Raw genomic sequence first — 27679 nt, 5'->3', positions numbered from 1 at the left:
GTTCCCACTGTTTCCCCATCTATTTTCCATGAAGTGATGGGACCAGATGCCATGATCTTAGTCTTCTGAATGTTGAGCTTTAAGCCAACTTTTTCACTCTCCTCTCTCACTTTCATCAAGAGACCCTTTTGTTGTTCTTCACTTTCTGCCATAAGGGTGGTGTAGTCTGCATATCTGAGGTTATTTTTATTTCTCCCGGCAATCTTGATTCCGGCTTGTGCTTATTCCAGCCCAGTGTTTCTCATGATGTACTCTGCATATAAGTTAAATAAGCAGGGTGACAATATACAGCCTGACGTACTCCTTGTCCTATTTGGAACCAGTCTGTTGTTCCATGTCCAGTTCTAACTGTTGCTTCCTGACCTGCATTCAGGTTTCTCAACAGACAGGTCAGATGATCTGGTATTCCCATCTCTTGAAGAATTTTCCACAGTTTATTGTGATCCACACAGTTAAAGGCTTTGGCATAGTCAATAAAGCAGAAATAGATGTTTTTCTGGAACTCACTTGCTTTTTCGCTGATCTAGCGGATGTTGGCAATTTGATCTCTGATTCCTCTGCCTTTTTAAAAACCAACTCGAACATCTGGAAGTTCACGGTTCATGTGTTGCTGAAGCCTGGGTTGGAGAATTTTGAGCATTACTTTACTAGCATGTGAGATGAGTGCAATAGTGTGGTAGTTTGAGCATTCTTTGGCATTGCCTTTCTTTGGGATTGGAATGAAAACTGACCTTTTCCAGTCCTGTGGCTTACTGGAAAAGAAAAGTTTGCTCTCTGTGAAATGAATTTAAAACCTAAAAAGGAAAGAAAACAATGTCTTATAAATTTTCACATTTTAAAAAGAATCCAGAAACAAACTGATACATTTAAGTGGTTGATTTTAAACCAAACATAGATGTCTTTCCATTTCACCACACTGACAAATGGCATGCATCAAAAATTTCTCATCTTTTCTTGTCCCTCTGGGACCGAATATATTTAATAATGTAGTAGAAAGGGAGCACTCAGCATCAGGTGCCTTCTGTTTCCAGGATGCAGTCTACTAATAATTAGCTGTATGATTTTGGGAGACCATTTATGGGAGTTGGCAAATTAAAATATTCTTAAGAATTGAAAGTCAGGACATAAATCCCATTAATTCTTAAAGGCTTATATTTTTATTTTTTAATTTATTTATTTTAATTGGAGGCTAATTACTTTGCAATATTGTAGTGGTTTTGCCATACATTGACATGAATCAGCCATGCGTGTACATGTGTTCCCCATCCTGAAACCACTAATTCTTTAAAATTACAGGAAGATGCGTTTCAGCTGACCAAAGATAAATAATCCAAGAACAGACATGTTGTGGTATAAAAGAACGGACAATGAGCTATGAAACTAGTACAGTTTGTCAAAATAATCTTCATTAATATGGTTATAGACTTAGAAAAATGTCCTAAAAGTATAAACCTTCATAAAAGTATACACCTGAATAACATCAATTTTTAAAATATTATTGATAATAGTTTATATTCAAAGTTCAAATTGTATCAATGAAAGAAGAAGGTTGGGAAGCAGAAGATGAAAGTAAAAGCATACTTAGGTTTATATCTTAGATGTTGGCATTGATACTTTCATTCTGACAACCATAAATAAGAAAAGTAGAAGCCATAATTTTCTATTACTTTTTTCTTGTTATGCTGAAACACTTTGAAAAAACTAAAAAATGCCAAAATACACATATTATTTTTGCCAATCAACAAATGCAAAGCAAGGTTATTTGAAGAAGGTGAATACTGCTAAAACCAAGCTATTCATCAGAAATCTGTACGATGATCTATGTTTATGTTGTTTCATGATATTTAAAGTGAAACACTAAGGTTGACCATCTGAAAATATTACGTTATAGACTTTACTTTAGGACAAAGTAATTATTGAGGCGCTATGCACTTGGTTTTATGGTTTTATAGAAATCATATTAATATAATGTTTTCATGTGATATCTTATTGAAATCAGGCCAGAAATAGTTATATATTTATCTCTTTCATAATTAAACAAAATTTTCCTATACCTGAAAATTTCAAAGTCTAAAAGGGCAGAGATCCTTTTTATTAAATGTCCTCACTACTTAGTAAATCACAGATTATTTCCTGACCATTAAATGATGAAGCTAGAGTAACTTCTTTTAAAAAGAGACTACATGGGGCCATTATTGCAACTCTGTTGTTATTTCAAATAGCCATTTGATGAGACTCTGGACAAAGTGTTATAAAAGCGAGTATATGTATACACATTCAGGCAGAGAAAATAGGTAAATAAGACAAGTGTCTAATTACTTGAAGTGCTACATTTACTACTGAATAATCTTATAGCTCATATGTGTTTAAATTACCAGCTCTCACGTATTTTACAGGGCTCCAAGATAAATTACAAGTAAGGATTCCCTTTCCTGTCTCTTAGATCTATACCCAATCCTCTCCAGAATACAAAGTAGTATATGTTTTCCCCTTACTTGATTACAGTCTAAAAAGAAAATGAGGTAAGTTTACCAATAAGGCAGTACCAGAATTAACATATCCTAATTATGGGCAAGTAGTTGTTGTCACATTCTAAAATAACATACCTCAGTATTTCCGTGGATGAATCTTATTCTTTTCATGTCCTTTAGATAACAATTACCATGAATGATATAAGCATTACCAGAAACAATATGTAAATAATGAAAAGTGTCTGATTTTGCACCTCTTACATTACTTTGACTAAATGGTGTTGCTCTTGCATCTATTCCATATTTATAGTGTGTTAGATAAGTGCTGCCTCATTTCTTCCCCCCAAACTCCCACTTTAATTTCAGAATGATAAAAAGATGGCTACCAGATTCAGAAAACAAAGTGAACATCTTGAGCATGCTATTGACCGTGTTCTTGTCATGATATCGGAAAGAAGAAGGGCGCGTACTCTACATGGCACTTGTGAACAACCACCTGATAACATTCTTACTGCTGCTGTTGAAGTGATTAATACGGTCAAGATGATACTAAACATTCTGGAAAGGTAATTCCTAACATGTAATCTGTAAAGCTTTCAGATAGTTGCATTTCCCCCTCTTTCTATCGCTTCAAAAATTTTAAGTAGGAATTGGATTTTATTTCCACAGTATGTTTCAAAGACATTAAACGACTTTTATTTATGCTCTAATATTTCCATAGGGTAAAGAACACATTTATATAGTTCCCATTAAGTGAACAATATTTGATCATCTGACTTTAAACAGAAAAAAAAATCACTTTACAGAAAAAGTATTTGTTTTACAAAGGATTAATTTTGGTCTTTCTTTATAGATCAAACTCTACTGCTTCGTTAGAAAGAGTACTTGTTTCTCTGAAGTCTTTCAGGGATGTGTAACAGTTACAAAAAAAGTTTTAAATTATCACATCTGGACAAAGTAGTTTTTTCATATATATATGTGTGTGTGTGTGTGCATGTGCATTTGCATATATGTGTGTGTGTGTGTATACATATATGTGTGTATATATATATATATAGGCTTCCCCTGTGGCTCAGTGGTAAAGAATTTGCCTGCCAGTGCAGGAGACACAGATTCGCTCCTGGTTCAGGAAGATCCCCTGGAGGAGGAGATGGCAACTCACTGCAGTATTCTTACCTGGGAAATCCCATAGACAGAGGAGCCTGGTGGGCTATAGTCCGTGTGGTTGCAAAAGAGTCAGTCACGACTTAGCAACTAAACAACAACAAATATTTAAGTATATATATATATTATAGTAAAAATATTTATAAACAAGTCAGTTCTGGTTTTAAAACTCTGTATTACTAAGAGAGAGTTATGAAAATCAAAGGCTAATGATTTTTATTCTTGTTTTGATAATAATCTGTAGGTAGTATATTAATATTTCCATTTTCTAATTATTTTTAATCAAAGACTTTAGTCAACTCTATATTCTACACACAAATGAAACATTATATATATATATATATATTTATTTATTTATTTATTTATTCTACGTCAATAGAAGACTATTGGAAAGTGTTATGTCCCAAAGATAGAGAAGTTAGATAGTAAGAGAGGGAAATATGCTTTTATGATCAATCAGAGAAGTAAGAGAGGGAGAAGTCATGATACTTTTTTCGTCCCTCTTTGTTATTTGCTCTCTTATTATCATTTCTCTTCGTTGCAATTCATAGTTGATTGACAAACCCATTTTGTTCACATAAAGAAGGGATGAAATGATTGACGCACTTGTTCAAAAAATTCCAAATTGAATATTAGAAAAAATTTAGGACATTGACCAGTTCCTCAGCTTCCTCTCTTCTGAGCTCCTTACAAACATCTATCTTGTAACAAGCTAAGACAAAGGACATAATGGAATCCTTGGAATAAACTCAACTTAAGGAAAATAGGGAAAAGGATAATTGGCAGATAGCAAAGATAACTATAGGACTAGGTAGCGGCAACATAAAGACCCCCATAGTGAATATAATCTGCTTCATTGATGATTGATAGCTCACAATATTAAATTTTATCATTTGATTGAAGTAGTCTCATTACAAAATTCACATCATTGTATTTGTATTAAGAAGCACTCTTTGGTATTATATTACTACATCACCAGTTTGAGAGCTTTTTTCACTTTCATCACTGGAACCAGGGAAGATAAAATGGGAGTTATATTGCTCCTACAATATTTTATATTGAGTAGTCCTAAAGACAATCAGTCAGATTACTCTTTCAATAAATTCTGTAATTATACCAATGACTTAATATAACAGCTTTTGAATATGACAAATTTATGGGTCATCTCAGCATCTTTTTTTCCAACTGCTTGAAGGTTTTAAATTCAGTTTACAACATGACAGATGTTCATAGTCCTTGATTAAGAACTAGTGAGTACTAAATAAAAGTTTTTCATATTGAATGACAATTTTACTAAGCTAAGGACTTATTGAACATTCCATATATTATCTTTGAATACATAAAATATTATGAATGAAACACATTAAAAAAACAATGTGCTTTGCACAGGTCATGGTTGCTACAAAACAACTTAATACTTTTAAATTTCTTAACTTTAATTGCTTTTGATTTTCTAGACTTCCTAGGGAAGTCCAGATGTCTTGAAAATTGTGTCAAGGACTCATCAGAGTTACATGGATTTTAAGAATTGTTGGGGCTCAGCCTAATTGCTTTCCTTATGTATTAAATTAAGTCCCTCTTACCAAATATCTGTGCCAGCTGGAGGAATTAGAGTAGGTCAATTGGAGGAATTGTTCATTCTTTACTTTCTGAAATTGAGTAATTGTGTCAGTGGGAAAAAATTATTTCTATAGCTTATCCTAAAATTAGCCTAATCTCTATGTATCCAAAAGAAAACAGAGGAAAGATTCTGTTAAAATGTAAATATTCCTTCATTAGTTTTAATATCATATTTTTCTTAAATTGTGGTTCAAGCTGTTAATTTACTTGATGTAATAAAATATGATTTCAGGCCTAAAATTTATTTCAGCTTTTTTAGAAACAAATGAGTCTGATGAGTCACCTTGGTAATAGAGATAATAAGTACTTTTGAGAAGTGAAGTGTATATGTGCCACTAGTTGTAAAGAACCCACCTGCCAATGCACGAGACGCCAGAGACACGGATTCAATCCCTGGGTCGGGAAGATCCCCTGGAGGAGAAAATGGCAACTCACTCCATTATTGTTGCCTGGAGAATCCCATGTGCAGAGGAGCCTGGAAGGCTACAGTCCATAGGGTCACTGAGAGTCAGACACGGCTGAAGCAACTTAGCACTCCCACAGCAGGAGTTGAATCAAGATGTCATCATAAAAAAAATGGGGGGAAATGTGCTTATATGACCTCTCCCCATGAACAATTATCATTCATTATATTTTCCTAAAAGTATTAGCCTTTTTGTGAGTTACTAGAGCAAACTCCAGGAAATAGAGGAGGACAGAGGAGCCTGGCGTGCAGCAGTCCGTGGGGTCGCAAAGAGTCAGACACGACTTAGCTACTGAACAACAAAGAACTTTTTGACTGAACTACAGTGTACCAAAGGTTGACTTTGCCAGCATTATAAGCTTAGATATAGATGAGATAGCTAAGTTTAAGTTCTACTTTATTACTAATAGAATAAAGATTTTAAGATTTATTATAGAAATTATGGGTATTAAAATTTTTATGTTACTAAATGTAAATTTCAGTCATTTCACAAGGACTTCTCTCTTTATTTTATATTGGCATTAGTCATTAAAATTTTAAGTGACTTATTTTTTGAGGTAAATATAATTTGTGACGAAATTTATTGAGGAGCATAATGTAGTAATGCAAGACTACTTATCAAAGCGTAACTACCCGAGATTCTACATGTAAGGAGACATAAATTAATCATGTTTCATGTTGAGAATTGAGGGATAGGGTGGAGTGAGATGGTAGGAGGATGACCCAATATTTTCTTGCCTATTTGCTCATTTTTTTTGATCCAGAAATAAATAAGGAAAAAACTGCCTAAGAAATTTTGCTCACATGTTTCATACCCTGGACATAGTTAAAGGAGATTATCCTATGGATCTGGCAGCTATATTTGCCACATAAGTTTATATACTTTTTATAAGAAGAGATTTGAATCATTGCCCATGTTCTTATGTGTTTTAGAAATAGACCTCCAGAAAATGGCACATTCATATAAAATTTAGGGACTGCAATATCCTAGGAATTTGGAGAAGGGGTTATAAATTACTTTTTCTTGCTAATTTTTAAAAATAAAACTTTATTTCCCTTGTGAGGGCGTATATGGTTGCAGCATTGTAATGCTTGTTAATTTATTTTACAAATGTCATTCTGAAAATTTTTCTCCATTTTTAGATTGTAATAGTGATCACTGTCCAACAAAAGTACGTAGGTTTTATCACCTCATTCGAATTAGTACTTGTGATTACAGGTTCCCCAAACCACAGAAGCCTAAGAGCTATTCTAGACAAAAGTAATAAAGCCAAAACTTTTCAATTGGTTATAGTGTCCTAAGTAAAATAATCTTTTTTCAATTGTGGCAAATAAAATGAGTTACCAACAGCCAATCTATTTTTCAAGTGGTAGATAATCTACTTGTGGATTACATAATTAATATTTGATACTTTTCATTTTTCCTTTCTTCATGTAATCATCTGTATAGTAAGCTAGCCAAAGAAAATATAAAACTGAAAACTTACCTACTCTACCTTCTACCTATGGTAACTTGAAAATAGGAATAACTGTTGTAAATTGTGCACTTATCATCCTATCACTTTATTGAGATCATAGATATATCACATTGATCATCTTCCATATAAGCTTTCTGTTATTTTTTGATGTAACTTTGTGTTGTTTTGAATTTAGCTGACACTTGACACTCAACACTCTTTCAAAGTAATGTAAAGCTGTACATATTGTGGATTATAATTTTCACTTTCCTACAGTATAAAGCTGTTGCATTAAGTGAAACTGAGATTGATAGACTGTCTTGTCATCTTTCCCTGGCAGCCCTCCATTTGATTGCATGTCAGAATTTTCCAGTCTGAAAAACCACCTCATTAAACATATTACATTACTGAAACATTTCTCTGAACAGGTAAGATATATTGCATTGTTGTATTGTTCTCCATACAATTTCCATATGCATTTGTTCATCAGATCTTGTAATTTTTATCTTCAGTAGTGTTGTAACCTGTCTTTTCTTTAACATTTCCAGTGCCAACACTGAAATTCAGATCCATATTTATTTATATAGATGTAGACTATTTGTATAGCTACTAATGGATTGGTCAACTCAAACCTCTTTTCTATTCAACTAGAATTTACCACTGTTGCTGTTATTCTAAGATAAGTATTAAACTGATCAGAAACCTTCAAACACTTACCATTATCCAGGGAATATAGTCTAAACTTGTTACACTACCTTTCACAACCCTTCTTAGTTCATACTCATCTATTATCTTATCCTTCTCTTTTATGTGACCCCTGTACTAATTTATCTTGAAATGTTTCATGTATGCGTCTATCTTTATTCTTTTTATAATAATATTTTCTCCACTTCTAATTTACTACCATGACTTCTTTCCTTATCAAAATAACACTTTTTTTTTTTTTTTTTTACTATCAGTAATACTGAGGCTGTCTTTATTTAAAGTACTGGTGTCATGTTCATCATGGGTTTTCTGTATTTAGATTTTTTAAAAAAAGCAGGTTTATTGAGCTTTAATTCACATACCATAGAATTCATTCATTTAAAATGTACAGTTCCAACTTATAATAGCCAAAGCATGGAAACAATGTAATTGTCCATTGATAGATGAATGGATAAAGAAGATGTGGTACATTCACACAGTGGAATATTACTCAGCCAGGAAAAAGAATAAAATAATGCCATTTACAGCAACATGAATGGACCTAGGGGATGACAGAGGATGAGATGCTTGGATGGCATCACACTTATTTTAAGCTGTAGCTAGTTCCTTCATTTATTTGCTCATACTTCCATTCATCAATCATCAAGATGACCCCATTCCTTTGTAGTTACTATTTTCTAGAATTTAACATTGTAAACTTGATTTAATTCCATAATCATTTGAGGGTTGGCTATATGTAGGTAAAGTTCCTGGTGGCTCAGACAACAAAGAATCTTCCTTCAATGCAGGAGGAGACCCAGGTTCGATCCCTGGGTTGGGAAGATCCCCTGGAGAAGGGGATAACTACCCACTCCAGTACTCTTTCCTGGAGAATTCCATGGACAGAGGAGCCTGATAGGCTATAGTCCACAGTCCATGGGGTTGCAAAAGAGTTGAACACAATTGAACAACTAACACTTTTTCTTTTCTTAAGTACAGATATATGTGCTAGGCATGAAAGAATGAGACAGAATTCTTTCCCTCAAATTTTAGTGGAATATTGAGATATTTAAATAAGTAATGTTTATTTTTACACATATCTTGTATCTGAATTTGATTTTAATTCTCTTGAGGGAAAGCATTATCGTACGTTATTTTATATTGATTTTCCAACATAATCATTTGTACATAGTGAGTCTCTAATAAATAATTCATTATGATTAAACATACCAAGGAATCCTGTAGCAGTATTCATTAACACAGGTATTGTGTCCATGTTAATTGTAATTCCTCTATCAGAAATGAGTTCAAAGACTGGTTATATGTGGGAGTATTTAATAATAATAACTAATACTTATATAGCAATTATTATTTGTCAGATACTGTTCTAAGCATTAGATATAATAACTTTTAAAATCTTCATTTAAAGCCTGTTGACTAGCTGAAATTTCTTCAGTTCAAGGTGAGTATAATGAAAAGATAAAGAAAAACGAAGGTCCAGCTATTTTGTGCATTAATTTGCAGATGGGTTTTTAGGTGCAAGGGGCCTCTTCTCAGATCAGTCTCTAGCATTTCTTGTTTTACTACAGCAGAAAGTAGAAGGAAAGTAGGAAAGCAGGAAATTTTATATATTATGAAAAGCCACAAAGTTAGACTGTTGCTTTCAGAAAAGTTGTTCCAGATTCCTTTTTTTTTATGCCAACCAACCCACTGAGAAAAATTAGAAAATATGGAAAAAATAAACTCTTCTGTTTGAGGGCATCAAAGAGGTTAAGGCAACGTGGATACATATATACAAGGCTACTGAAAATCAAAGGATAGAAAAAGATATGCCATAAAAACAAATATTAAAAACTCTGGACTAGTTCCTAGTTATACTAATTATACATATCAGTCAGTTCAGTTGCTCAGTTGGGTCTAACTCTTTGTGATCCCATGGACTGCAACATGCCAAGCTTTCCTATCCATCACTAACTCCTGGAGCTTGCTCAAAATCATGTCCATTAAGTTCACAATGCCATCCAACCATCTCGCCTTCTGTCATCCCCTTCTCCTCCTGCCTTCACTCTTTCCCAGCATCAGGGTCTTTTCATATGAGTCAGTTCTTCACATCAGGTGGCCAGACTACTGGAGTTTTGGCTTCAGCATCAGTCTTTCCAATGAATATTCAGGACTTATCTCCTTTAGGAAAGACTGGTTGGATCTTCTTGCAGTCCAAGGGATTCTCAAGAGTTTTCTCCAACATCACAGTTCAAAAGCATCAATTCTTCAGCACCTTGACTTCTTTATAGTCCAACTCTCACATCCATACATGACTACTGGAAAAACTGTAGCTTTGACTAGACAGATATTTGTCAGCAAAGTAATGTCTCTACTTTTTAATATGCTGTCTAGGTCGGTCATAGCTTTTCTGCCAAGGAGCAAGTGTCTTAATTTCATGGCCACAGTCATCATCTGCAGTGATTTTGGAGCCCCCCAAAATAAAGTCTCTCACTGTTTCGCCATCTATTTGCCATGAAGTGATGGGACTAGAGGCTATGATCTTAGTTTTTTGAATGTTGAGGTTTAAGTCAGCTTTTTTACTCTCCTCTTTCACTTTCATTAAGAGGCTCTTTAGTTCGTCTTTGCTTTCTACCATAAGGGTGGTGTCATCTGCGTATCTAAGGTTATTGATATTTCTCCCAGCAACCTTGATTCCATCTTGTGCTTCATCCATTCCACCATTTCTCATGATATACTCTGCGTATAAGTTAAATAGGCAGGGTGACAATATACAGCCTTGATGTACTCCTTTCCCAATTTGGAACCAGTCTGTTGTTCCATGTTCAGTTCTAACTGTTGCTTTTTGACCTGCATACAGATTTCTCATGAGGCAGGTAAGGTGGTGTGGTATTCCCATCTCTTGAAGAATTTTCCACAGTTTGTTGTGATCTACATAGTCAAGGGCTTTGGCATAATCAATAAAGCAGAAGTAGATGTTTTTCTGGAACTCTCTTGCTTTTTCTATGATCCAACAGATGTTGGCAATTTGATCTCTGATTTCTCTGTCTTACCTAAGGAAAGATGTTACTTAGATGTTTCAGCTTGAACATCTGGAATTTCACTGTTCACGTACTGTTGAAGCCTGGCTTGGAGTATTTTATGCATTACTTTGCTAGCGTGTGAGATGAGTGTAATTTTGCAGTAGTTTGAACATTCTTTGGCACTGCCTTTCTTTAGGATTGGAATAAAAACTGACCATTTTCAGCCCTGTGGCCACTGCTGTGTTTTCCAAATTTGCTGGCATATTGAGTGCAGCACTTTCACAGCATCATCTTTGAGGATTTGAAATAGCTTATCTAGAATTCTATCACCTCCACTAACTTTGTTTGTAGTGATGCTGCCTAAGGCCCACTTGATTTTGCATTCCAGGATGTCTGGCTCTACGTGAGTGCTCACACCATTGTGGTTATTTGGGTCATGAAGATCTTTTTTGTATAGTTCTTCTGTGTATTCTTGCCACTTCTTCTTAATATCTTCTGCTTCTGTTAGGTAATGTGTAATTAGTATACATATGTATTAGTATATGTATGTAGATATTCATACATATTATATATACATATATATTACATAAATTTATATATACATATATATTTGTACATACATGTATTTGAACTAGATTCTAGAGCAAGTGTCATAATATTTTATTGTATAATTAAAATTTGCAAAGAGAGCAGAACTTAAGCATTCTCATCAAAAAAATGTAACTGTATGAAATGATAGATATGTTAAATTACTTGATCATGGTAATGCTTTCACAATGTATACATATGTCAAATCATTATGTGTATGCTTTAAATATCCCTGGTGGCTCAGCTGGTCAAGACTCTGCCTGCAGTGTGGGAGACCTGGGTTCAATCTTTGGATTGGGAAGATACCCTGGAGAAAGGAACGGTTACCCACTGCAGTATTCTGGCCTGTAGAATTCTATGGACTGTACAGTCCATGGGGTTGCAAAGAGTAGGAAACGACTGAGTGGCTTTCACATTCACTTTTAAATATATTACATTTTACTTATCAATTAGACCTCAACAAAGCTAGGGAAAAAGAAGGCAAGAAGAAAACACATTGAGAATTTTAAAAGATTTTGAATGGAATGATAATGAAGACACGACATAGCAAACTTGTGACATGCAGTTTATATTGTATTTAAGAAAGATTCATACCTTTTGATGTATTTAATAAAAAGGGAAAAGAGCTGAAAGTCTATAATTTAAGCATTCATCTCACAAAACTACTGCAAGAAAGCAATTTAACAAAAGAAAAGCAAATTAAATTCAAAATAAATATAGACAGAACAAAACATATTGAAAGTAAATGCAGAAGTTAATGAAATAGAAATCAAGCAGTAAGCTAAAACTCTCAAAGTGTATTATTTGAAAGTGGAGGTGATAAATTCTGGTGAAGTTTTTTTAAAGCCTAACATACAAAATATTAGAAGTGAAAAAGGGATAGTACTAGAGATTCTACCTAAGTAAAGTAATACATAATACTTTAATATTTTTTATGTTGAAAATTTGGCGATGTACACAGAATAGAAAAATTCCTAGAAAACATAATGGAAATTGACATAAAAAGAAACAGCAATTGTCACATACAATAAAGTCTTACTAATTAATTGTCATCCCTGCACCAGCAACATTGACATCACCGCGATCTTGTTAAGATAGCAGACCTGAGTCTCACACTAACCTACTGAATCACTATCTGTATTTTAACTGCATATATATATATATATATATATATATATATATACATATATATATATATATGTATATGAAGGTTCCATAAACGTTGTATTAAATAAATTGAATCCATATTTATAAACCTTTCCAGAAATATACTCTTACCTAGATAACTTCATATGTGAATTCCACAAAACATTTAAGAGTGAAATAGCACTAACCCTGTTCAAACTCTGCCAGATAACAAAACAGAGTAAGAACACTTTCCAACTAATGTTCTGAGGTCATTGAAACCTTATTACCAAATTTTATAAGGACATCACAAGAAAGAAAATGTCTGTCACATAAAATAAGAAATAACAATCTCAAAAAATAGCAAATTGAGTCCAGTGATACATAAAGATTATAATATATCACAGACACATTAGCATTATTCCAGGAATGCAAGGTCAGTTTAACATTTGAAAACCAATCAATGGAATTAACCAGAGCAAAAGAATAATGGTGACATAGTATAAAGACACCTGAAAAGATACAGAGAAAGCATTGAGTAAAATTTATTATCTATTCAAGATAAAAACTCTTAGTGAACTTAGAATAAATGGCAATTTCCTATTTTATAAAATTTATCTACAAACACAAATAAAAATACCCATAAATACAAATACAGAGACATCAGTTTGCTGAAAAGGTCTGTATAGTCAAAGCTGGTATAGTCAAAGTTACGATTTTTCCAGTAGTCATGTACAGATGTGAGAGTTATACCATAAAGAAGACTGAGAGCTGAAGAATTGATGCTTTTGAATTATGGTGCTAGACAAGACTCTTGAGAGTCTCTTGGACTGCAGGTAGATCAAACCAGTCAATCCTAAAGGAAATCAACCCTGAATATTCATTGGAAGGACTCATGCTGAAGCTCCAATAGTTTGGCCACCTGATGTGAAGGGCCAACTCATTGTAAAAGACCCTGATGCTGGGAAAGATTGAGGGCAGGAGGAGAAGGGGGTGGCAGAGGATGAGATGGTTGGATAGCATCACCGTTTCAATGGAAACTGAGCAAACTCTGGGAGATAGTGGAGGACAGAGAAGCCTGGCATGCTGCAGCCCATGGGGTTGCAAAGAATTGGCTATGACTTACCGAATGAACAACAACAATCTACAAATAAAGTAAGGCAGATATCATACTTAATGGTAAAATATTGTAAACCTTCTTCCGTGAAATCAGTGATGGTACAAATATGTCCAGTAACATCAGTTTTATTCTACATCGTATTCAAGGGCCAAGAGTATGCAATAGGACCAGAAAAGGAAAGGAAATGTTTAAGTGTGGGAAAGGAAGGAATGAATCTGTCATTGTTCTTACATGACTGAATTGTGTACTTAGAAAATTCAAATTATTCTGAAGGTTAGATATTAGAAATCATCAGTGAATTCAGCAAGATTGCTGAAAGGCAACATACTATTAATACAATCAGTTTTACTTCTATATACTACCTTCAAATATTTAGAGATGAAATAAAAATGACAATATGTCATTTTCAACAGCATGGAAAACATCAAATACCTAGGAAGAATATACAAAATACATGAAAGATCTCCTTATTGAAAAGTATAAAATATCATGAGAGAAATTAGAGAAGAAGTTAATGAATAAAGAAATATCTCACGTTTGTAGATTGGAAGATTTAGTATGTTAAAGATGTTGGTTCTCTTCAGGATGATCTATAGATTAAATTAAATTTAAATAAAAATAAAAATAGGATTTTTATGTACAGATTGACAAGCTGATTCTAAAATTTGTATAAAATTCAAGATACCAGTAAAACCTAAATTAATTTTGAAGAATTTGGTAGACTTATACTACTGCATATTAAGGCTTGTAATATATCTCCATTAAGACAGTTCCATATTGGCAAAAGACAGTCATACAGACCAATGAAGCTTAAGAGGATTTGGAAACACCTGACACTTACATGGATACTTAATTTATTATTACATGCACTGAGGAGCAGTGGGGTGATAATTGTCTCTTGATTTCTACCTCACACCATAGTAAAAAATCAGCATTAGGGTTTGCGTTAGTAACCCTAATAAGACTGTAAATCTAAACATCAACAATAACATTTTATGATAGTTCAACAATTCAAACAATATACAAAGAGTGCTAAGCATAAAAGAAAGTATCACTAAATTGGACTTATGTTCTGTTGATAAAAAGAACTTTTGCCCACAAAAGATACTGAGAAAGTAAAACACGGGCTAAAAACTGTGAGATGGTGTTTATAATAGGTGTAACAAAGATTTAAAACTTGAATTTACAAAGAATTCTTACAAAGCAATAAGAAAAAGATAACTTAATGAGAAAGTGGGAAAAGCCTTGAATGGACACTTCAGAAAGGGATATATAGAAATAGCAAAAAAGAAAAAAAATGTGAAAAGGGTTTCAGTCTTACTCAATCAGGGAAAATGCAAATCAAAACCATGTAGATGATACTACAATACTCCCAAGAAAGACTAATGTTACAAGATGTATCATACTAAGTGATATGGAGAATGTGGAGCAAAAAGTTCTCATACACTGTTAGGGGGATATAATTGATCACTCACCTAGAGCCAAACATCCTAGAGTCCAAAGTCAAGTGGGCCTTAGGAAGCATCACTACAAACAAAGCTGGTAGAGGTGATGGAATTCCAGCTGAGCTATTTCAAATCCTCAAAGATGATGCTGTGAAAGTGCTGCACTCAATATTCCAGCAAATTTGGAAAACTCAGCAGTGGCTACAGGACTGAAAAAGGTCTGTTTTCATTCCAATCCTAAAGAAAGACAATGCCAAAGAATGTTCAAACTACCACACGATTGTGCTCATTTCACATGCTAGCAAAGTAATGCTCAAAATTCTCCCAAGTGAGGCTTCAATGGTATATGAACTGAGAATTTCCAGAAATTCAAGCTGGATTTAGAAAAGGCAGAAGAAGCAGATATCAAACTGCAAACATCCACTGGATCATAGAAAAAGCAAGAGAATTTGAGGAAAGTATCTACTTCTGTTTCATTGACTACACTAAAGCCTTTGCCAGTGTGGATCACAACAAACTGTGGAAAATTCTTAAGGAGAGAGGAATACCAGCCCACCTTACCTGCCCCTTGAGAAAGTGGTATGCAGGTCAAGAAGCAACACTTAGAACCAGACATGGAACAATGGACTGGCTCCAAATTGAGGAAGGAGTACGTCAAGGCTGTATATTGTCACCCTGCTTATTTAACTTCTATGCAGTGTACATCATGTGAAATACCAGGAAGGATGAAGCACAAGCTGGAATCGAGATTGCCTGGAGAAATATCAATAACCTCAGATATGCAGATGACACCTACCTTATGGCAGAAAGTCAAGAGGAACTAAAGAGCCTCTTGATCAAAGTGAAAGAGGAAAGTGAAAAAGCTGGCTTAAAACTCAACATTCTAAAAACTAAGATCATGGCATCCGGTCCCAATACTTCATAGCACATAGCTGGGGAAACAGTGGAAGCACACTTTATTTTCTCGGCCTCCAAAATCACTGCAGATGGTGACTGCAGCCATGAAATTAAAAGACACTTGCTCCTTGGAAGAAAAGCTATGACAAACGTAGACAGTGTATTATAAAGCAGAGACATTACTTTGTTGACAAACATCTGTCTACTCAAAGCTATGTTTTTTCCAGTAGTCAGTAGTATGGATATGAGAGTTGGACTATAAAGGTAGCTGAGCATTGAAGAACTCATGCATTTGAACTGTGGTGTTGGAGAAGATTCTTGAGAGTCCCTTGGACTGCAAGGAGATCAAACCAGTCAATCCTGAATATTCATTGGAAGGCCTGATGCTGAAGCTCCAATTCTTTGGCCACCTGATGCAAAGAGCCGACTCATTAGAAAAGACCCTGATGCTGGGAAAGATTGAAGGCAGGAGGAGAAGGGGAAAACAGAGGACAAGATGGTTGGATGGCATCACAGACTCAATGGACATTAGTTTGAGCAAGCTCTGGGGGTTAATGATGGACAGGGAAGCCTGGCTTGCTGCAGTCCATGGGGTCACAGAGTCAGACACGACTGAGCAACTGAATTGAACGAAGAAAAAAAAATCAGTACTTTCAGTTTTGTGAATATGAGAGGTCTTTAAAAAATTAGACTATCTATGAAAAGAAAATGCTTTCTGGTGTATCTCCTAGGTATGGAAAATTCCTGCAAATTATATATTTTTAAAGAACATAATTATCGGACAGCTTAAAACTATATAGTCAAATATTTTAATGACTATTTAAAGAAAAATTTCTTTCAAAATCAGTGCCAAAAATAATATCAAAGTAAATGTTTATATCAGGGGTCAGAGTCCCCACAAAATAAATACCAATATTGTACTCTGGCAAGCTGCTACTGCTGCTAAGTCGCTTCAGTTATGTCCGACTCTCTACGACCCCATAGAGGGCAGCCCACCAGGCTCCCCTGTCCCTAGGATTCTCCAGGCAAGAATACTGGAGTGGGTTGCCATTTCCTTCTCCAATGCATGAAAGTGAAAACTGAAAGTGAAGTCGCTCAGTTGTGTCTGACTCCTAGCGACCCCATGGACTGCAGCCTACCAGGCTCCTCCATCCATGGGATTTTCCAGGCAAGAGTACTGGAGTGGTTTGCCATTGCCTTCTCAGACTCTGGCAAGCTAGGATATAATAAACCTCTTCATAGGAGTGTCCTTCTTAGGGATTATGTAAGGGTTAATTACTTCCAAACGGATACATGGAGTATTTTGAGGAACACACATGCAAACTCTTTTAATGCAAAGTTTCATTAAAATACAGGTTACATGCAGAAAGCTCAAAAATCCTAGTTATACTGATAAATGAATTATCACAAAGTGAGGGCACATAAAACCATCACTCAGATCAGGAAATAGAAAATAATTTGCACTGCAGAAACACTTTTCATATCCTTCTCCAGCACACCACAGTTCAAATTGGTGCTTCTCCAGCACCACATTCAAAACATCAATTCTTTGGCACTCAGCTTTCTTTATGGTTCAACTCTTACATCCATACATGACTACTGGCAAAACCATAGCTTTGGCTAGATGGATAGTTGTCAACAAAGTTGTCTCTGCTTTATAATATGCTGTCTATGTTTGTCATAACTTTTCCTCCAAGAAGCATGTGTCTTTTAATTTCATGGTTTCAGTCACCATCCTCAGTGATTTTGGAGCCCAAGAAAATAAAATCTGCCACTGTTTCCATTATTGCCCATCTGTTTGCCATGAAGTGATGGGACTGGATGCCATGATCTTTTGAACGCTGAGTTTTAAGCCAGCTTTTTCACGCTCCTCTCACTTTCATCAAGAGACTCTTTAGTTCCTCTTTGCTTTCTGCCATGAAGGTGGTGTTATCTGCATATCTAAGGTTATTGATATTTCTCCCACAATCTTGATTCCAGTTTGTGCTTCATCCAGCCTGCCATTTCACATGATGTACTCTGCATGTAAGTTAAATAAGCAGGGTGACAATATACAGCCTTGATGTACTCCTTTCCCAATTTGGAACCAGTTTGTTGTTTCAGTTCTAACTCTTGCTTCTTGACCTGCATACAGATTTCTCAGGAGACAGGTGAAATGGTCTGGAACCCCATCTCTTGAAGAATTTTCCACAGTTTGTTGGGATCCATACAGTCATAGGCTTTGACATAGTCAGTAAAGCAGAAGTAGATGTTTTTCTGGAGAAGGCAATGGCAACCCACTCCAGTACTCTTGCCTGGAAAATCCCATGGATGGAGAAACCTGGTAGGCTGCAGTCCATGGGGTCACTAGGAGTAAGACACGACTGAAGCGACTTAGCAGCAGCAGCAGGTGTTTTTCTGAAACTCTCTTGCTTTTTCTGTGATCCAACAGATGTTGGCAATTTGATCTCTGGTTCCTCTGCCTTTTGTAGATCCAGCTTGAACAACTGGAAATTCTCTGTTCATGTACTGTTGAAGCCTGGCTTGGAGAATTTTGAGCAATACTTTGCTAGCGTGTGAAATGAGTGTAATTTTGCGGTAGTTTTCACATACTTTGGCATTGCCTTTTTTGGGATTGGAATGAAAACTAACCTTTTTCAGTCCTGTGGCCACTGCTGCGTTTTCCAAATTTGCTGGCATATTGAGTGCAGCACTTTCACAGCATCATCTTTGAGGATTTGAAATCGCTCAACTGGAATTCCATCACCTCCACTAGCTTTGTTCATAGTGATGCTTCCTAAGGCCCACTTGACTTTGCATTCCAAGATGTCTGGCTTAAAGCGAGTGATCACACCATCGTGGTTATCTGAGTCATGAAGATCTTTTTTGTATAGTTTCTCTGTGTACACTGTGTACACTTCTTAATATCTTCTGCTTCTGTTAGGTCTGTACCATTTCTGTCCTTTATTATGCTCATCGTTGCATGAAATGTTCCCTTGATATCTCTAATTTTGTTGAAGAGATCTCTAGTCTTTCCCCTTCTATTGTTTTCCTCTTTCTTTACACTGATCACTTAGGAAGGCATTCTTATCTTTCCTTGCTATACTTTGGAACTCTACATTCAGATGGATATAGCTTTCCTTTTCTCCTTTGCCTTTAGTGTCTCTTCTTTTTTCACCTTTTTGTAAAGCCTCTTCAGATAACCATTTGCCTTTTTGCATTTCTTTTTCTTAGGGATTGTCTTGATCACTGCCTCCTGTACAGTGTCACAGACCTCTGTATATAGTTCTTCCGACTCCCTGTCTGTCAAATCTAATCTGATTTTTTTTCTTAAAACTTATAAATTTATTTTTAGATTTTTGTTCTGAATATGATGGATGTCATGAATAATTAGTTGAGATGGTGATAGTTTTCCAGACAGCTTTGTCTCTTTCTTCTTCAAGGAATGTTATAGGGAATATTATTCTATATGTAATAGCTTCCATCATAAAAAAGCTGAGTATGCCTTTCTGTTGTAACACTGATACATTCTGATTTATTGTGCTTTCAAATTACTTTTTCATTGATGAAGCAGGGGAAGAGACAGAAGAGAGTAAAAGAGTTAAATAATTTTTGTTAGGATCATCATTTTAATCTGTGTGGTAAATAGTTGTCATATTTAATGAATAACATCATATTCCAGTGCTAACTCTTACATCTTATTCCTTAATTAAAATAAGAAGACTAAATGCTCTTGTATTCGAAGGCAGCAAAGAACTTTACAAATTTTCAAATGTTTTAAAAGTAATTGTTATCATATAATAAGTGTTCAGAGTTGCCTAGTTGGAAAAGAATTGGGTTCCCTCACAAAAAATACTTTAAGCTATTTTTGAATATTGTTTTCAATATGGAAATTTCTTTTTAAAAAACAGATTCATTGAAATAAAATTTATATGCCATACAATATACCAATATAAATAGAACAACAAATGCCTTTTTGGATATTCAAATTTCTTAACAATCACAATTGATTTTAGAACATTTTTGCCATTCCTCTAAATACACAGTCCCCATTATCATTCACTGGCCATCTCCCCATCCACCACCACCATTATCACCACACCTAGACCACACCACACCTAGGCCTAGACAACCACTAAACTACTTTTTATCTATATATATTATCCTATTGTACACATTTCACATAAATGAAGTCATATATCTTATGATATGAAATCTTATGTAAATGGATACTTTCAGTTAGGATAAATTTTTTTCAAAGTTCATACATGCTGTACCATGCATCAGTAATTCTGTCCTGTTTATTGTTTTCAGTCACTAAGTCGTTTCTGAATCTTTGAGACCCTATGGACTATAGCACACCAGGCTTCCCTGTCCTTCACTATCTCCCAGAGTTTGCTCAAATTCATGTCCATTGAGTAGGTGATGCTGCCCAAACATCATCCTCCTTTGCTCCCTTCTCCTCCTGCCCTCAATATTTCCCAGCATCAGGGTTTTTTTTCCCAGTGAGTCAGGTCTTCACATCAGGTAGGCAAAGTATTGGAACTTCAGCATCAGCCCTTGAGATAAATATTCAGGGTTGGGTTTCTTTAGGATTGATTGGTTTGATCTCCTTGCAGCCCAGGGAACTCTCAAGAGTCTTCTCCAGCACCGCAATTCAAAAATCATCATTTCTTCAGTGCTCAGCTTTCCCTTATTTATCTCACATCTATACATGACTAATGGAAAAACTATAACTTTGACTATTCCAACCTTTTCAGCTAAGTGATGTTTCTGCTTTTTAATATGCTGTCTAAGTTTGTCATAGCTTTTCTTCCAAGGAACAATCTTCTTTTAATTTCATGGCTGCAGTCACCATCTGCAGTGATTTTGGAGACCAAGAAAATAAAATCTACACTGCTTCCACTTTTTCCTCTTCTATTTGCCATGAAGTGATGGGACTGGATGCCATAATATTCATTTTTTGAATATTGAGTCTTAAGCCACCTTTTTCACTCTCCTCTTTCACCCTCATCAAGAGGCTCTTTAGTTCATGTTCACTTTCTGCCATAAGGGTGGTGTCATCTGTATATCTGAGGTTGTTGATATTTCTCTGGAAATATTGATTCCAGCTTGCAATTCATCCAGCTAGACATTTTCCATGATGTACTCTGTATATAAGTTAAATAAGCAAGGTGACAATAGAAATCCTTGATGTACTCCTTTCCCAATTTTAAACCAGTCCATTGTTCCACATCTGATTCTAACCATTGCTTCTTGTCCTGCATACAGATTTCTCAGGAGACAGGTAAGGCAGTCTGGTATTCATATCTCTTTTAAGAATTTCCATTTGTGGTGTTCCACACAGGCAAAGGCTTTAGTGTAGTCAATGAAGCAGAGGTAGATGTTTTTCTGGAATTTCTTTCCTTTCTCTATGATCCAAAGGATATTGGCAATTTCATCACTGATTCCTCTGCCTTTTCTAAATCCAGCTTGTACACCAGGAAGTTCTCAGTTCACATACTACTGAAGCCTAGCTCTTAGGATTTTCAGTATTACTTTGTTAGCATGTGAAATGAGTGCAGTTGTATCGTAGTTTGAACATTCTTTGGCATTGCCCTACTTTGGGATTGGTCGAAAACTGACCTTTCCCAGTCTTGTGGCCACTGCTGAGTTTTCCAAATTTGCTGGCATATTGAGTGCAACACTTTAACATCATCATCTTTTAGGATTTTAAATAGCTCAGCTGGAATTCCATCACTTCTTCTAGCTTTGTTCATAGTAATGCTTCCTAAGGCCCACTTAACTTCACACTCCAGTATGTCTGGCTCTAGGTGAGTGACCACAGCATCATGGTTATCCAGGTCATTAAGACCTTTTTTGTGTAGTTCTTCTGTATATTCTTGCCACCTCTTCTTAATCTCTTCTGCGTCTGTTAGGTCTTTGCTGTTTCTGTCCTTTATCATGCCCATCTTTACATGAAATATTCCCTTGATATCTCCAATTTTCTTGAAGAGATTTCTAGTCTTTCCCTTTGTATTGCTTTCCTCTGTTTCTTTGCATCGTTCACTTAAGAAGCGTTTCTTATCTCTCCTTGCTATTCTCTGAAACTTTGTATTCAGTTGAGTATATCTTTCCCTTTCTCCTTTGCCTTTTGCTTTGCTTTTCTTCTCAGGTATTTGTAGGTCCTTCTGAAAGAACCACTTTGCCTTCTTGCATACAGGTATTTTGTCTCTTTAGGTAAGTTTATTCCTAGGTATTTTATTCTTTTTGTTGTAATGGTGAGTGGGATAATTTCCTTAATTTCACATTCTGATTTCTCATTGTTAGTATATTGCTAGTTTTATTTTGTTGCTATTTTCTAGTGTTTTTTAGTTGGAAGTTCAATTTATTGATTGGAAGTATTTTTCTTTTTTGAAGTAGAAAGACCTATGTATGTTTCTATGATGCATAATAAAGTCACGAGGATGGTGTTGTTTAAATCATTTTTTAAAATATAATTAACAGGTTAAATTTTAAGATGCATAAAGCATACAATGTGATGATCTGATGTGTGTATACTTTGTAAAAGAATTCCCACAGTTGAGTTAATTAGCAAAACATCTCCTCACATATTAACCTTTTTGTTTTGTGAGAGCATTTAATTTCTAGTCTCATAGGAAATTTCAAGTATGCAATACAGTGTTATCAACTGTTTTAACCATGTTATATACTAGACCTTCAGACCTTATACATCTTATATCTGAAATATTTTACCCTTTTGCCAAGATCTCCCTATTCCTCTAGCCCACAGCCCCTGGAAAACACTTTTCTACTCTCTGTTTCTGAGTTCAAAATGTTTTCCCATTTTTAGATTCCACTTAGAAGTGATACCATGCAATATCTGTCTTTCTCTCTGACTTATTTCACTTGGCAATTCCAGGTTGATCCATGTTGTCAACAATAACAGAATTTTCTTAGTTTTTAAGATTGAATAATATTCCTCTGTGTATCTGTTAATATTTTTAATCTATTCATTGTTGACAGACACTTAGATTGTTTCTATGCCTTGACTATTGTGAATAATGATGCAATGCATGGGAATACAGCTATCTCTTTGAGATACTGATTTCATTTCCTTTGGATATATGCTCAAAAGTGAGGTTGCTAGATCACATGGTTGTTCTGTTATTATATTTGTGAGGAACCTCCATAATGTGTTTCATACTGGCTATACCAGTTTACATTCTCACCAATAATATGCAGAGTTTCCCATTTCTCCACATCCTCAACAACACTTGCTATCTCTTGTTTTTTTGATAATAGCCATCCTAACAGGGGTGAGATAATATTTCATAAATATTCATTGAGGTTTTGGTTTTTACTTCCATGATGATTATATTGTTGATCACCTTTTCAGTGTCTTCTTTGGAAAAAATGTCTATTCAGGTCTTCTGCCTATTTCTTAAATGCAATATACATATATATATATATATATATATATATAATATATGTGTACAGTATACATATACATGCATATATATGTATATATATACATACATGCATAATATATATGCATACAGTATACATATATGTATATTGCATTTTGGATATTAAACCTTTATGGGATATGAGGTTTGCAGATATTTTCTCCCATTCCATAGGTTGCCTTTTCAATTTATTGATGAATTTTCTTGCAAGAGATTTTGTATTTAGTGTAATCTAAGTTGTTGATTTTTTTTTTCTTTACTTTTTCGGATTCAAAAAACTCATTGCCAAAACCAATATCAAGGAGCTTACTCCCTATGTTTTCTTCTAGGAATTTTACAATTTCAAGTCTTATATTCAAGTATTTATTCTATTCTGAGTTGATTTTTGTATATGATGTAAGAAAACATTTCAGTTACATTCCTTTATATTTTGATATTTAATTTTCTCAGAGGCATTTACTGAAAAGAATATCTTTCCTCATTATGTGTTCTTGGCATCCTTGTCAAAGTTCATATATGCAGGGGTTTATTTCTGGGCTCTTAATTCTGTTACATCAGTCTATGGTTTTATGTTCATGCCACTACAACTCTGCTTTGATTACTATAGTTTTATAATACAGTTTGAAATCAAGAAGCGTTAAGCCTCCAATTTTGTTATTCTTTCTCAAGATTGCCTTGATTCTTTGGGGTCTCTTGTGATTCCTACAAGTTTTAGGATTGTTCTATTTTTGTGTAAAAATTGGTGTTGGAATTTTAATAGGAATTGCATTGAATCCATAGATCATCCAAACAGTATGAATATTTTAACAATAGTAATACTTCCAATCCAAGAATGTGATGTTTATTTCATTTTTTTTGGTGTGTCTTCTTCCATTTCTTTCATTGATATCTTACAGGTTTTAGTGTACAGATCTTTCACCTCCTTGGTTAAATATGTCTCTAAGTATTTTATTGGCTTTTAATCTATTGTAAGTTGAATTATTTTCTTAAATTTTTGGATAGTTCATTATTAGCATATAGAAATGTATCTTATTTTTGTTTATTGATTTAGTATACTACAAAGTTATTGACATTAGTTTTAACAAATTTTTAGCACAGTATTCCATATAAAAGATTAGAGTTTTCCATATATTAATGTAAGATTATGTTATTGTCATAGACAATTTTTACTTCTTCCTTTCCTACTTAAATGCCTTTTATTTCTTTTCGTGGCTTATTACTCTGGCTAGAACTTCCAGTACAATATTGAATAGAAATGCTTGTAATGGGCACCCTAGTCTTATTTTCAATTTAGAGGAAAAGTTTACAACTGTTCACTACTAAGTATGATATTAGTGGTAGGATTACCACGTATGGCCTTTAATATGTTGAGGTGCATTCATTCTATATCAAATTTGTTGAGAATTTCTATCATGAAGAAATACTGATGCAAATATTTTCTCTGCATCTTTGAGGATATTTTATAGATTTATCCTTCATTTTGTTAATGTGATACATCATGATTATTATTGTGCAGATGTTGAACCATCTTTGCATCCTTGAAAGAAATCCTACTCTATCATGTTGTATGATCCTTTCAATTTATTGTTGAATGCAGTATGCTAGTATCTTGTTGAGGATATTTCCACCTATGTCAAACACTGATATTGGCCTGTAATTTTCTTTTCTTGTAGTGTCCTTGTCTGACATTGATATCAGAGTAGTGCTGGTCTTGTAAAATGAGTTTGAAACTGTTCCCTCCCTTTCTATTTTTTAAAAAGTTGAGAAGAATTTACATTAGCTTTTTGTTTAAATGTTAAGCAGTGTTCACTAGTGTATCCAGCTGATCTTAGAAATTTTGTTTAGATATTTTTGATTACTGATATAATTTCCTTACCTGTACTTATTCTGTTCAGATTTTCTGTTACTTCATGACTCAATGTTGGTAACTTGTATGTTTCTAGGAAATTAATTCTTTTTGTTTTTAATTGAAGGATAATTGCTTTACAGAATTTTGTTGTTTTCTGTCAAACCTCAATATGAATCACCAATAGGTATACATATATCCCCTTCCTTTTGAACCTCCCTCCCATCTCCCTCCCCATCCCACCCTCCAGCTTGATACAGAGCCCCTGTTTGAGTTTCCTGAGCCATACAGCAAATTCCTGTTGGCTATCTATTTTACATATAGTAATGTAAGTTTCCATGTTACTCTCTCCGTACATCTCAACCTCTCCTCCCTTCTACCCATGTCCATAAGTCTATTCACTATGTCTGTTTCTCCATTGCTGCCCTGTAAATAATTCTTCAGTACCATTTTTCTAGATTTCATATATATGTGTTAGTATATGATATTTATCTTACTCTTTCTGACTTACTTCACTCTGTATGATAGGCTCTGTGTCCATCCACCTCATTAGAACTGACTCCAATGCATTCTTTTTTATGGCTGAGTAATGTTCCATTGTGTATACGTACCACAACTTTTTTATCCATTCATCTGTTGATGGACATCTGGATTGCTTCCATGTTCTAGCTATTGTAAATAGTGCTGCAGTGACCAATGTGATATATATGTCTTTTTCAATTTTAGTTTCCTCGGGGTATATGTCTAGGAGTGGGATTGCTGGGTAATATGGTGGTTTTATTCCTAGTTTTTTTAAGGAGTCTCCATACCATCTTCCATAGTGGCTGTATCAATTTACATTTCCACCAACAGTGCAAGAGTGTTCCCTTTTCTCCACACCCTCTCTAGCATTTGTTGTTTGTAGACTTTTTGATGATGGCCATTCTGGCTGCTCTTCGGTGATATCTCATTGTAGTTTTGATTTGCATTTCTCTAATAATGAGTGATGTTGAGCACCTTTTCATGTGTGATTCTTATTAGGTTGTCTAATTTGTGGGCATATAATTGTTTAGAATAGTCATATGGTTCTTAGCATTTCTGTGGTATCAGTTATCATTTCTTTCATTTCTATTTTTCATTACTTGAGTACTACTTTCTATTGCTCAACATTCCATTGTATGGATATATCATATTTTACTTATGCATTCACTTGGGCTTCCCAGGTGACGCTAGTGATAAAGAACCTGCCTGCCAGTGCCAATGCAGGAGATGTAATGGACAGGGGTTCAATCCCTGGGTTGGGAAGATCCCCTGGGAAGGAAATGGCAACCTACTCCAGTGTACTTGTCTGGAAAATCCCATGGACAGAGGAGCCTGGTGGACTACAGTCCACGCGGTTGCAAAGATTCAGACATGACTGAAGCAACTTAGCAGGCATGCATTCATTCATTAGTTGTTAGACATCTAGGTTGTTCCACTGTTCAGGTATTATAAACAATGCTATAATGACTTTTGATATACATGGTTTCCATGGACATATTTTCATTTCTGTTTGGCATATAAGTGGAAGTAGAATTGCTAGGTCATATGGCAACCCACCTCCACTTTCTGCAGCATTTGTGGTTGGGACATAGACTTGGAATACTGTGATATTGAATGATTGGCCTTGGAAACAAACAGAGATCATTCTGTCATTTTTGAGATTGCACCCAAGTACTGCATTTCAGAATCTTTTGTTGACTATGAGGGCTACTCCATTTATTCCAAGGGATTCTTGTCCACAGTAGTAGATGTAATGGTCATCTGAATTAAATTCGCCCATTCTGGTCCATTTTAGTTCACTGATTCCTAAAATGTTGATTTTCACTCTTTCCATCTCCTGTTTGACCACTTCCAATTTACCTTGATTCATGAACTTAACATTCCAGGTTCCTATGCAATATTGTTCTTTATAGCATCGAACTTTACTTCCATCACCAGTCACATCCACAACTGGGCATTGTTTTAGCTTAGGCTCAGCCACTTCATTCTGTCTGGAGCCATTTCTCCACTCTTCTCCAGTAGCATATAGGGCACCTACCGACCTGGTGAGTTCATCTTTCAGTATCATATCTTTTTGCCTTTTCATCCTGTTCATGGGGTTCTCAAGGCAAGAATACAGAAGTGGTTTGCCATTCCCTTCTCCAATGGACCACATTTTGTCAGAACTCTCTACCATGACCCGTCCATCTTTGGTGGCCCTACAAGGCATAGCTCATAGTTTCATTGAGTTAGACAAGGCTATGAACCATGGGATCAGTTTGGTTAGTTTTCTGTGGTTGTGGCTTTCATTCTGTCTTCCCTCTGGTGGATAGGGATGAGGCTTGTGGA

General features: G+C 35.0%; 1 protein-coding gene across 3 annotated transcripts in view; it reads left to right on the top strand.

The window, feature by feature from the left end:
* Positions 1 to 27679, top strand: part of LOC145536754 (uncharacterized) — a 507944-nt gene that overhangs the window by 219175 nt on the left and 261090 nt on the right. For all 3 annotated transcript variants that reach the window (XM_081566545.1, XM_081566546.1, XM_081566544.1), the window contains 2 exons: positions 2838 to 3037; positions 7516 to 7603. In XM_081566545.1, the coding sequence (XP_081422671.1) occupies positions 2838 to 3037; positions 7516 to 7603 (288 nt within the window). The remainder of the gene's footprint in view (positions 1 to 2837; positions 3038 to 7515; positions 7604 to 27679) is intronic.

Source organism: Giraffa tippelskirchi, chromosome X, assembly GCF_054371585.1.
Source record: "Giraffa tippelskirchi isolate mGirTip1 chromosome X, T2T-mGirTip1v1.2.pri, whole genome shotgun sequence".
NCBI lineage: Eukaryota > Metazoa > Chordata > Mammalia > Artiodactyla > Giraffidae > Giraffa > Giraffa tippelskirchi.
The sequence above is the reverse complement of the archived record's forward strand: the minus strand, read 5'-3'. Positions and strand labels throughout refer to the sequence as shown.